General features: G+C 53.8%; 1 protein-coding gene across 2 annotated transcripts in view; it reads left to right on the top strand.

Moving 5' to 3' along the window:
- Positions 1–12909, top strand: part of LOC119951867 (sodium/potassium/calcium exchanger 4-like) — a 295680-nt gene that overhangs the window by 210877 nt on the left and 71894 nt on the right. For both annotated transcript variants that reach the window (XM_038775239.1, XM_038775240.1), the window contains one exon: positions 11353–11427. In XM_038775239.1, coding sequence (XP_038631167.1) covers positions 11353–11427 — 75 coding nt within the window. The remainder of the gene's footprint in view (positions 1–11352; positions 11428–12909) is intronic.

The raw sequence follows: 12909 nt of genomic DNA, 5'->3' as shown, positions 1-12909 counted from the left end.
CCATGGGGAACGGGTCAGGCGGGGCGAGCTGGCCTGGGGCGAGCAGTCGATAAGCTATGGCTAGCCGGCAGGGGAGAGGGGCAGGTTGCCCTCTGATCCGGCTGATTACCTGGAACGTGAGGGGACTGAATGGGCCGGTTAAGAGAACTAGGGTATTTTCTCATCTGAAGGGGCTGAAGGCGGACATGGCTATGCTCCAGGAGACCCACTTGAAGGTGGCGGACCAGGGCAGGTTTTTCACTCAGGATTGGATGCGAAGAACCGGGGGGTGGCGATTCTGGTGGGGAAGAGGGTGGCGTTCGAGGCGGCTGAGGTGGTGTCGGACTGGAGGGCAGATATATTATGGTGAAGGGTAGGCTGCAAGGAGAGAAGGTGGTGCTGGTAAATGTATATGCCCCGAATTGGGATGATGCCGGCTTCATGAGGCGCTTGTTGGGCCACATTCCGGACCTGGAGGCGGGGGGCCTGATCATGGGGGGAGACTTTAACACAGTGCTGGATCCCCCACTGGACCGGTCCAGTTCAAGGACGGGTAGGAGACCGGCGGTGGCCAAAGTGCTGAGGGGGTTTATGAACCAGATGGGAGGGGTGGATCCCTGGAGGTTTGGGAGGCCGAGAGCGTGGGAGTATTCCTTTTTCTCCCATGTCCATAGGGTTTATTCCCGAAAAGATTTTTTCGTCCTGAGCAGGGGATTGATCCCGAAGGTGCAGGATGCAGAGTATTCGGCCATAGCGATTTCAGACCATGCTCCGCACTGGGTTGATCTGGAGATGGGGGAGGCGCGGGACCAGCGCCCGCTCTGGCACCTGGATGTGGGGCTGCTGGCTGATGAGGAGGTGTGTAGGAGGGTCCGGGGAAGTATTGAGGGGTATCTTGATGCCAACGACACAGGGGAGGTCCGGGTGGGGATGGTCTGGGAGGCTCTGAAAGCAGTGATCCGGGGGGAGCTGATCTCCATCCGGGCCCATAGGGAAAGGAGGGAGAGGAAGGAGAGGGAGAGACTGGTGGGGGAGCTCCTGGATGTGGACAGGAGATACGCGGAGGCACCAGAGGAGGGGTTGCTGGTGGAACGGCGTAGTTTGCAGGCCAAATTTGACTTGTTGACCACCAGAAAGGCGGAGACACAGTGGAGGAGGTCGCAGGGCGCGGTATATGAGTATGGGGAGAAGGCGAGCAGGATGTTGGCGCATCAGCTCCGCAGGCGAGATGCGGCTAGGGAAATTGGTGGAGTGACGGATAGGGGTGGGAATGTAGTGCAGAAGGGGACAGAAGTAAATGGGGTCTTTAGGGACTTCTACGAGGAACTGTACCGGTCAGAACCTCCGGGGAGAGGGGGGATGGAGAGCTTCATGAACAGGCTATGTTTCCCAAGGGTTCAAGAGGAGCTGGTAGAGGGGCTGGGGGCGCCGATAGAGGTGGAGGAGCTAGTCAGGGGGATTGGACAAATGCAGTCAGGTAAGGCGCCGGGGCCGGATGGGTTCCCGGTGGAATTTTATAAAAAGTATGCGGATCTGGTGGGCCCCGTGTTGGTGCAAGCCTTCAATGAGGCATGGGAGAGGGGGGGCTTTGCCCCCGACGATGTCGCGGGCGCTGATCTCGTTAATCTTAAAGAGGGACAAGGACCCCCAGCATTGTGGTTTATACAGGCCTATCTCGCTCCTCAATGTTGACGCTAAGTTGCTGGCGAAGATCCTGGCCACCAGGATAGAGGACTGTGTGCCAGGGGTGATACACGAGGATCAGACAGGATTTGTCAAGGGACGGCAGCTCAACACGAATGTGCGGAGATTGTTGAATGTCATCATGATGCCGGCGATTGAGGGGGAGGCAGAGATAGTGGTGGCGCTGGATGCGGAGAAGGCCTTCGATAGAGTGGAGTGGGGGTACTTATGGGAGGTGTTGGGGAGGTTTGGATTTGGTGAAGGGTTTATTAGATGGGTGAGGCTGCTATATGAGGCCCCGATGGCGTGCGTGGCCACGAATGGGAGGAGGTCGGAGTACTTCCGGCTTTACCGAGGGACCAGGCAGGGTTGCCCCCTGTCCCCCTTGTTGTTTGCATTGGCAATCGAGCCGCTGGTGATGGCGTTGTATGCCGATGACCTGTTACTGTATGTGGCGGACCCGGTGGGAGGGATGCCGGGGGTGATGGAGCTGCTAGCTGAGTTTGGGACCTTTTCAGGTTATAAACTAAATTTAGGCAAGAGTGAGGTGTTTGTGGTGCACCCTGGAGACCAGGAGGAAGGAATTGGTAGGCTCCCGCTTAGGAGGGCAGGGGAGAGTTTTAGATACCTGGGGGTGCAGGTGGCCAGGGACTGGGGGACTCTTCACAAACATAATTGCACCAGGCTTGTAGATCAGATGGAAGAGGAGTTCAAGAGGTGGGACATGCTGCCATTGTCGTTGGCTGGGAGGGTGCTGTCCGTCAAAATGATGGTGCTTCCGAGGTTCTTGTTCCTCTTTCAGTGCCTGCCCAGGGCCTTCTTTAGGAGGGTGACTAGCAGTATCTTGAGCTTTGTGTGGGCACATGGGACTCCGAGAGTGAAGAGGGTTTTCCTGGAACGAGGGAGGGATAGAGGCAGGCTGGCGCTGCCCAACCTTCTGGGGTACTATTGGGCGGCCAATGTGTCAATGGTGCGTAAATGGGTGATGGAGGGGGGAGGGGCAGCGTGGAAAAGAATGGAGATGGCGTCATGTAGAGGTACGAGCCTGGGTGCCATGGTAACGGCGCCGTTGCCGCTCTCCCCTAAGAGGTATACCACAAGCCAGGTGGTGGCGGCGACCCTAAGAATCTGGGGACAGTGGCGACGGCATAGGGGGGAAACAGGGGGCTCGATGGAGGCTCCATTGGGTGGAAATCATCGGTTCATCCCGGGGAACAAAGATGGGGGATTTAGGGGGTGGCAAAGGGTGGGCATTAGTAAATTGAGGGACATGTTTATTGGCGGGAGGTTTGCGGGCCTGGGGGAACTGGAAGATAAATTTGGGCTCCCCCAAGGGAACATGTTCAGATACTTGCAGGTAAAGGCGTTTGCTAGGCGACAGGTAGAGGAGTTCCCTGTGCTGCCCTCGCGGTAAAACTATCCACCTTCTTATAAGCAGGTCTGCAGGCCAAGCAGACTTTGGCAAAGTGCCCTTTCTTGCCGAAGTCGCTACAGGTTGCATTCCGAGCCGGGCAACGCTGCCTGAGGTGCTGGTTCTGAGCGCAGAAATATCAGGGTGGGCCCCCGGGTTGCGCGGGCAGCCGCGCGGCAGAGGCCTGGGACACCCTCGGGTCAGGTGACCACGAGGGAATCGCGTTGTCAGAGTGGAAAGCATTTAGGCTCTGGAAAGCTACTTATAAGAAGGTGGATAGTTTTACCGTCTCTTCTAGGTCGAGGGCGCCCTTTTCGAGCAGGCGCTGTCTGACATAGTTGGACAGGACTCCAGCCACACAGGTGTCCCAGATGGTGAGTTCCATATGCTGCGAGGCCTTGACGTCCTTGTAATTGCAGTTGCGAGCGAGTACCCTCAGGTCGCGTAGGTATTCCTCCAGCGATTCCCCGGGGCGTTGATGACAAGTGGCGAAGAGATGCCGCGCAAACACTTTGTTCACCAGCCTCACGTAATGTCTTTTCAGGATCGCGACCGCGTCTGCGTACGTGGTCGCTTCCTCGATTAGAACGGAGATTCTGTGGCTCACCCGGGCGTGGAGGAGACTCAGCTTCTGTGCCTCGGTGACGGTGGGCGAGGAGGAGGCGGCGAGGTTGGCCTCAAAGCAGCGGAGCCAGTGCAAAAAGATTCCCTTGGCTTCAGCTGTCTGTGGGTCGAGTTCCAGTCGGTCAGGTTTGAGGGCGGCTTCCATTGCGATATCTTAGCTTATTAAATTGATGCGACCATCAATTCACACGAGACGATGAGTAGAAGTGAACAGTGGTTTCAATACGCTAGATCTGTGCCTGCCTGCGACTGCTCTGTACTGAGTGCTGCCTACAGGCTTACAGGTTTGTATACCACCCCCGAGGGGGCGGAGCCACAGGCGGAGACCACAAGGGCATCAACATAATATAATACAGTACCGTGGTGAATTGTAATAGCATACTTTCACCACACTGCGACCACCCTCGGCAACACCTCTACTCCCGCGACCTCCCTTCCTCCCGCAATCCTCCTCCTGTCATCACTCAGCTCTGGCCTGGGATCCAACATTAATCCTGGGCCTAAGGTGGCTGTTGAACTGGCAATTACCACTGCCTCTCTGCTGGCACTGCCATTGCCTGGAGCTGCTGCTCTCTGATTGGCAGGCTTCTCTAGGCAGGCGGGACTTTCAAATCTGAGTGGAACAAACTGTAGGGGGCCTCCCAAAAGACAATGGCGAGGACCTGTCATAGGCTCTGCAGGCAGTGACCAAGACACCCGATCTCCTCCCCAAACTTCTGCCCAGAGACTCTGCCGCGTTGGCAATGCTTTATGAAGAAAATTCCTCATTTCAATCAGTCTCTGTGGAATTGCTTGACTTGTGAAGTTGAAATTTTAAGTAAAATATGTTTTGACATCTGTTTGTGTTTTTTGAAAGCTAATAAGGCTTTGTAATTAGAAATTCTTCTTTAACCCTATTTTAATGAGCTGCGTAACAAGCAGTCCCTGCGATAACAGGAGTGTTTAGTTGTTAATGAATGTTACATGTTACATTTGATTACACCCAACATGAATACGAGTCGGCCCTGAGAGTAGTTTTAGGCTGCAATTGTAGAAGTGACTCTGAGCCCTGGCCGACCTGATTCCAGTCAGAAGCAGGAAGAGATTTGTGCCTCCAGGTCAGCTTGCATCTGGGATACAAGCCAGAAAACGTGGGTTCAAACCCCGTTTCAGGGATAGCATTTCAGTGCAGCGTTAGGGAGTGCAGTATCATCAGAGGCAGCTTTGGAGAAGGATGGCCTTTAATCAGGGCGGAATGTTGAAATCTGCCGTCCTTACCAGGTGTGGCCCTCTGAAATGGCCCAGCAAGCCACTCAGTTCAAGGGCAATTGGGGATGGGCAATAAATGCTGGCCCAGCCAGCGACAGCCACATCCCATGAACTAATTTTTTAAAAATCAATTCCCAATTGAGGGGCTCATCCCGTTGCTGCTGATATTCCACAAGTGGTTGGGAAAGGGCTTCACCATGCAGGGAGCCCAAAAACAGAATCTTCTTGGTTTTACATGCAGGCTCACGCAGGATTAGAAGCAGTGGGGGAGACTGGGAGATGGTCCTTGTTGTCAGGCACTCAGAGCTTGTTTGAGGGACCTGGCATCAGGAGTAGGAAGGTCCATTGAAAGCCATCGATCTGTCCTTGCTGCCTTCACCTCCCCCCTCTCCTCTCCCACAACCTCCAGTCCTCGCCGACCATCTCAGCGCCCCGCACCGACCATCTCACTGCCCCGCGCCGACAATCTCACCGCCCCGCCCCGACCATCTCACTGCCCCGCGCCGACAATCTCACCGCCCCGTACCGACCATCTCACCGCCCCGCCCCGACCGTCTCACCGCCCCGCGCCGACCATCTCACCGCCCCGCGCCGACCATCTCACCGCCCCGCGCCGACCATCTCACCGCCCCGCCCCGCCCCGACCATCTCACCGCCCCGCCCCGACCATCTCACCGCCCCGCGCCGACCATCTCACCGCCCCGCGCCGACCATCTCACCGCCCCGACCATCTCACCGCCCCGCGCCGACCATCTCACCGCCCCGACCATCTCACCGCCCCGCGCCGACCATCTCACCGCCCCGCGCCGACCATCTCACCGCCCCGACCATCTCACCGCCCGCGCCGACCATCTCACCGCCCCGCGCCGACCATCTCACCGCCCCGCGCCGACCATCTCACCGCCCCGACCATCTCACCGCCCCGCGCCGACCATCTCACCGCCCCGACCATCTCACCGCCCCGCGCCGACCATCTCACCGCCCCGCGCCGACCATCTCACCGCCCCGGCCATCTCACCGCCCCGCCCCGACCATCTCACCGCCCCGTGCCGACCATCTCACCGCCCCGCGCCGACCATCTCACCGCCCCGCCCCGACCATCTCACTGCCCCGCGCCGACAATCTCACCGCCCCGCACCGACCATCTCACCGCCCCGCCCCGACCGTCTCACCGCCCAGCGCCGACCATCTCACCGCCCCGCCCCGCCCCGACCGTCTCACCGCCCGCGCCGACCATCTCACCGCCCCGCGCCGACCATCTCACCGCCCCGCCCCGCCCCGACCATCTCACCGCCCCGCCCCGACCATCTCACCGCCCCGCGCCGACCATCTCACAGCCCCGCGCCGACCATCTCACCGCCCCGACCATCTCACCGCCCCGCGCCGACCATCTCACCGCCCCGCGCCGACCATCTCACCGCCCCGGCCATCTCACCGCCCCGCCCCGACCATCTCACCGCCCCGCGCCGACCATCTCACCGCCCCGCGCCGACCATCTCACCGCCCCGCGCCGACCATCTCACCGCCCCGCGCCGACCATCTCACCGCCCCACCCCGACCATCTCACCGCCCCGACCATCTCACCGCCCCGCGCCGACCATCTCACCGCCCCGACCATCTCACCGCCCCGCCCCGACCATCTCACCGTCCCGCGCCGACCATCTCACCGCCCGCGCCGACCATCTCACTGCCCCGCGCCGACCATCTCACCGCCCCGCACCGACCATCTCACCGCCCGCGCCGACCATCTCACCACCCGCGCCGACCATCTCACCGCCCCGCGCCGACCATCTCACCACCCGCGCCGACTATCTCACCGCCCCGCGCCGACCATCTCACCGCCCCGCGCCGACCATCTCACTGCCCCGCGCCGACTATCTCACCGCCCCGCGCCGACCATCTCACCGCCCCGTGCCGACCATCTCACCGCCCCGCGCCGACCATCTCACTGCCCCGCGCCGACCATCTCACCGCCCCGCACCGACCATCTCACCGCCCCGCGCCGACCATCTCACTGCCCCGTGCCGACCATCTCACCGCCCCGCGCCAACTATCTCACTGCCCCGCGCCGACCATCTCACCGCCCCGCACCGACCATCTCACCGCCCGCGCCGACCATCTCACCACCCGCGCCGACCATCTCACCGCCCCGCGCCGACCATCTCACCACCCGCGCCGACTATCTCACCGCCCCGCGCCGACCATCTCACTGCCCTCGCCGACCATCTCACCGCCCCGCACCGACCATCTCACCGCCCGCGCCGACCATCTCACTGCCCCGTGCCGACCATCTCACTGCCCCGCGCCGACAATCTCACCGCCCGCGCCGACCATCTCACCGCCCCGCACCGACCATCTCACCGCCCGCGCCGACCATCTCACCACCCGCGCCGACCATCTCACCGCCCCGCGCGGACCATCTCACCACCCGCGCCGACTATCTCACCGCCCCGCGCCGACCATCTCACTGCCCTCGCCGACCATCTCACCGCCCCGCGCCAACCATCTCACCGCCCCGCGCCGACCACCTCACCGCCCCGCGCCGACATCTCATCGCCCCGCACCGACCAGCTCACCGCCCCGCGCCGACCATCTCACCGCCCCGCGCCGACCATCTCACCGCCCCGCGCCGACCATCTCACCGCCCCGCGCCGACCATCTCACCGCCCCACCCACGGCTGCGACCTAGGTTCCTCTCTAATTCTTGGCCTCTGGTGGCTGCCACTGCTCCTCTGATTGGCTGGCAGATCTCCAGAGGGGGGGGGGGAGGGGTGATAGGTGCTTCCCCTGGATCCCACTGGTGAGTTAAGTGCCGATTGGCAAAGATCAAAGTTCCCAAAGGACCCAACAAGGGGCTGTCACTGGCTCTCTAGCAGATGACACCCTATACAACAAATCCCCTGCCCACCACTGGTATTCAACCAGCAGCAGTGGAACAAGGCCCTTGAGTGGACAGTAATGAGTCATGCCACCCAGATGTAAGCCGGGCAGAGGTGGGAAGGTGACGGGGTCCCACCTGGCACCCTTGCGCCCAATTAAATGGACCACTGCCTTGGGGCAGGGAATTAAATAACCCCCGTTCCCCAATTTGTGGATCTGGGGGCATTTATACAGAAGCTTCACCCAAAACTAAATGGGTAAATGGATTAAATGATAGGGCAAATTACTTGTGGTATTTGAAAGGATGGGCTGAATGATGACATCTCATTCCAAATATTTACAAACCATTAAAAAACATAAATAAAACAGTATTCAAAAGATAAAAGTAATACATAGAAATGGGCATAACCACTTGTTTACAGGCTGGTTAGAACAGCAAACATTTGACATCTTGCAAAAAATACTGATCTCTTGATTTAATCAGAAAACATTGCTTCAGTTCTCCTTTAGTTCTCTGAAGAAAGTCAAAGCTTGACTGTTTCTCGCATTGCAAAGCAAAAGAAAGGTTTGAGGATGGAGGAAGGTCCCTCAGGGTAGGACTGTGCCTCCTGTTATGGGAGAGGTGTTTTCAGAACCCCAAAATGTATCATGGAGTTCAACCAACCCCCACCTTTAATGGATTGTTGCTTCTGAAGCACACGGCTTGTTCCCCAGGTGTAGTATTACAATTATGGACACGTGGTTTTTAAAACAAAACAATGTTTATTCCATGAACTCAAATTAACCTTTTAAATAAACATTGGATCTCTTAACACCCCTTACTTCAAAGATAACCCTGAAATTAATACAACACTACCCAATCCTGCAAACTGTTCCTTTACACATCCAAAAGACTTAACAAATCCTTCAAACAGAAGCACATTAGAGTTATATTCAATACTGAGACCTTTTTACAATTCTGATTTCACCAAAGGATTAAGAGATAGTCCTTAATGGCAGAGATCACCAGCAATGCAGCTCACAGCCACACCCAAGCTTTCTTCAAACTGAAACTAAAAACTCCCAAAAAGCAGAAGTGAGCTCAGCTTCACCCACTCTCTGAATCACTATTTTCCTAAAGGTACATTGATTAAACATCCATTTCTTAAAGGTACACTCACATGACACTCCACAGAATCACAGAAATATTCCTAATTTTTCATTGATGATTGCACAATCATCATTAAGTATTATCCACACCTGCTCAAACTTACTAGTCATAGAGTTTTACCACTCAAAACGAGATCCATCACATCTGCTTCACCCACCAAGCACCTATCTATTCTAATCCTATTTTCAAGTTCTTGGCCCATAGCTTTGTACGCCTTGGCATTTCAAGTGCCTCTTAAATGTTGTGAGGGTTCCCGCATCTCCCACCCGTTCAGGCAGTGAGTTCCAGATTCCCACCACCCTCTGAGTGAAAACGTTTCCCCTCAAATCCTTTCTAGAATTCCTGCCCCTTACCTTCAATCTACACCCCTTGGTTATTGACCCCTCTACTAAGGTGAAACGTTCCTTGCTACCTAGCCTATCTATGTCCTTCATACTTTTGTACACTTCAATCATGTCCCCCCTCAGCCTTCTCTGCTGTAAGGAAAGCAACCCGAACATGGCCAGCCCCTCTTCATAACTGAAACATTCCAGCCCAGGCAACATCCTGATGGATCTCCTCTGCACCCTTTCTAGTTCCTCTAGTATGGCGACCAGAACTGCACACCCGCATTCCAAACTTTATCATAGAAGTCATTAGTCGCGTCACCAAAATAAAGAGATTAATGTTGTACTTATTTGCTAATCATTGCTCTTGTTCGAATGACCTTTATCTTTTCAGTACTGGAAGTGCGAATTACTGAGAAGCATGTACTCTTATCTTAATTTAAGTGCAGTGTGGTCTCAGATTTACTCTGAAGTCCAGTGTCTGACAAGATATATCTTTATGACATAGAACTTCAAAAAATGTTTAATGATCTTTTGTTATAAAACTGTCAATGCTTAAAATGGAGAATTGTTGGCTTAAAATGTGGCCGGGCGCGCAGTCGCATTTACAATTTCCATAAATTGTGAGTTTCTAACTTTAGCTGTGCCATGATGGAGACCCACCAAAGGGAGTTCAGGTATTTCCCTCCCTGCACAACTGCACAACACTCCACCTTGCCGAACACCTCTGGCTGAACAATGATTTTTTTTTAATGAAAATGAAAATCACTTATTGTCACAAGTAGGCTTCAAATGAAGTTACTGTGAAAAGCCCCTAGTCGCCATATTCCGGCGCCTGTTCGGGGAGGCTGGTACGGGAATTGAACCGTGCTGCTGGCCTGCCTTGGTCTGCTTTCAAAACCAGTGATTTAGTCCTGTACTAAACCAGCCCCTACACTTTATTCGTTCATGGGACATGGGCATCGCAGGCTAGGCCAGCATTTAGTTGCCTGTCCCTAATTGCCCTTGAGGGGGAGTTAAGAGTCAACCATATTGCTGTGGGTCTGGAGTCACATGTAGGCCAGACCTGGCAAGGATGGATGATTTCCTTCCATAAAGGACATTAGTGAACCAGATGTTTTTTCACGGCAATCTACAATGGTTTCATGGTCATCGTTGGACTTGATTTTCCAGATTTTTATTTCATTCTAATTTTACCATCTGCTGTGGCGGGATTTGAACCTGGGCCCCCTCAGCATTACTCTGAGCCTGTGGTTACTAGTCTGTCATGTTATTCACCCTGGGGTAACAAGTACTGCAGTTGGACTGTAAAGCAGACACCAAACTTAGACGTTGGTTCAATACGATTTATTGAATTTCTGTAACAATGCACACAGGTTGCTGTGGGTTGACACTCTACTACTCTAAGTGTGCTAACTCTAACTAACTAGACCAGACTTCCACGTGTAGAAGGTGCTGACTGATATATACACCCTGACTGTCACTACAGTTGGCACCAGTGGAAAGAGGCGGAGTGCTGATGCCTCGTGTGTTTTATAGTGGGAAATCACCTTCTAGTGTCCTGTCTGGTGATTGGTTGTGTTCTATCCTGTGTGTTGATTGGCTAACCTGGGTGTCTGTCACTGCCTGTCTTTACCTCATGATGTGCATGGGTGCATATTATGACATAGTCCAGTGACATTACCACTACGCCACTACCCGTGAGATTAGTATGATGCTGTCAGCCGACTGGATTTCCACCATTCTGATTGCAGAATTGTAAAATGGAAGAATTTAAGAGAAAGGAATAAAATAGCACCATGATCAAGCAAAGAACAACAGGGGAAGAATATGAGTGATAATGTAGCAGCTTTGATGAGGAGGTATTTCTCATTGGTCATGTTCCTGCAGAACTGTGTTTGAATGCTGATCTCTTTGATGGGTATTGGTGTGAGGATTGAAAGGGCTTGAGGCATTGAATGTGCAGGAGATAATCATAGGAACAGAATGTGAAAAGTTCTCAGGAGAAATCCCTGCTGCTTTTTCAGTCGCTCCATTTTTGTCTTTTTCAGATCGTGTATCTGACACAGTGGTCTGTGTTCAGGGATTCATTATACTACACCATATCGGTGATTCTCCTTATTGTGGTAAGTAGTAAAGTGCACCCTCCTCAGCGGTAGAGGTAAGGCAAAGTCCCCATAGTCCCAGATGACCACTTTGCGGGGGAGAGCTGACTGGTGGTGATTTAACCTGAGGGTCACCACACCTCAGCAGAGGGGCGAGGTTGAGAAGGCAGAGCCTTCATGAATAACCTCAGCCGGTATGGGAATTGAACCTTTTCAATTGAACCAATTCACCTACCCTGCACATCTATTGGCCTTGCTCTGCATCTCGAATCACCTGCCTAGCCAAGTGAGCTAAACCGGTTCCTAATCGCCGAGTACTCACATCAGTGGTGAATTAGCAGCTGCAGGTATACGTATCTGGGGATATATTAGCAGGTTCAGTTATATCCCATCCAGGGACATATTAGCAGGTCTGAATGGGGGAAATGAGGGGGATTTCAGCACCATGTTCTTCTGAAAGCACACTATATTGCAGACAGAAACAGAGGCATTTTGTTGCCAACGCAAATTGAATGAAATGTGTGACACATTGGTAGCTGGAGGTGGAAAAGCAGATGGAATAATTTTGTGCAGTCAGTTCTATCTCTGCATAAAGATAGTTTTTAATTAAAGAGTACACAATTCTTTTTGTTCCAATTAAGGGACAATATAGCATGGCCAATTCACCTACCCTGCACATCTTTTTTGGATTATGGGGGTGAGACCCATGCAGACACAGGGAGAATGTGCGAACTCCACACGGACATTGACCCGGGGCCGGGATCGAACCTGAGTCCTCAGCGCCGTGAGGCAGCAGTGCTAACGACTATGCCACTGTACCGCCCCGTGCATAGAGATAGTTAATAAGTATTTTTGTTTCTCTGTTGCTTGTAAGCCTGACTTTTGTGTTAAGCCATTGGTAATACTTCTGAGGTTTTTCTCATTGTTTATCATTTGTGCTTTATGTACAAGGTGCTGGCTAAATTCAGGTTAACGATACTCTCCTGTAAACTATTCAGACAAGCATAGCTTATGGCTGCAGCCTCCCTGGATTGGCATTTGTCCTGATGTAAGATAATTGGCATTCATGCCCACATATTGTAATGTAAAGTAATTGATAGACATAGCCAGATGTAACAGTGTAAGATACATAGCAGTGATTCTCACTGATTTCCTTGACAATTTTGATAATGTTATTGCAGGTTTCTTTTCTGATTGGTTGTTCAATTGTATGCCAATATTTCCCTCCCAGGAATGTCCTTCCAGAAACAATGACGGATTCACGATAGCCTTCAAACAGAAAGTGGAGGTATATTTGGAAGATGAATAATTGAAAACATTTGGTGGCAATTAGTGCCCCATAAACAGGAGCTAGGGTGTAGCTCCTTTGGAGTACCAGGTGGTATGGGCTGAAAGGCCTCCTTGTGTGCTGGAATATTCTAATTTGAAGGTCATCGAATCAACTGTCATAAACGTTGCATGAGTAGAACTGCTATAGTCTACAGTCTACTATGGGCGAAGGCT

This window comes from Scyliorhinus canicula, chromosome 2, assembly GCF_902713615.1.
Source record: "Scyliorhinus canicula chromosome 2, sScyCan1.1, whole genome shotgun sequence".
NCBI lineage: Eukaryota > Metazoa > Chordata > Chondrichthyes > Carcharhiniformes > Scyliorhinidae > Scyliorhinus > Scyliorhinus canicula.
The sequence above is the reverse complement of the archived record's forward strand: the minus strand, read 5'-3'. Positions and strand labels throughout refer to the sequence as shown.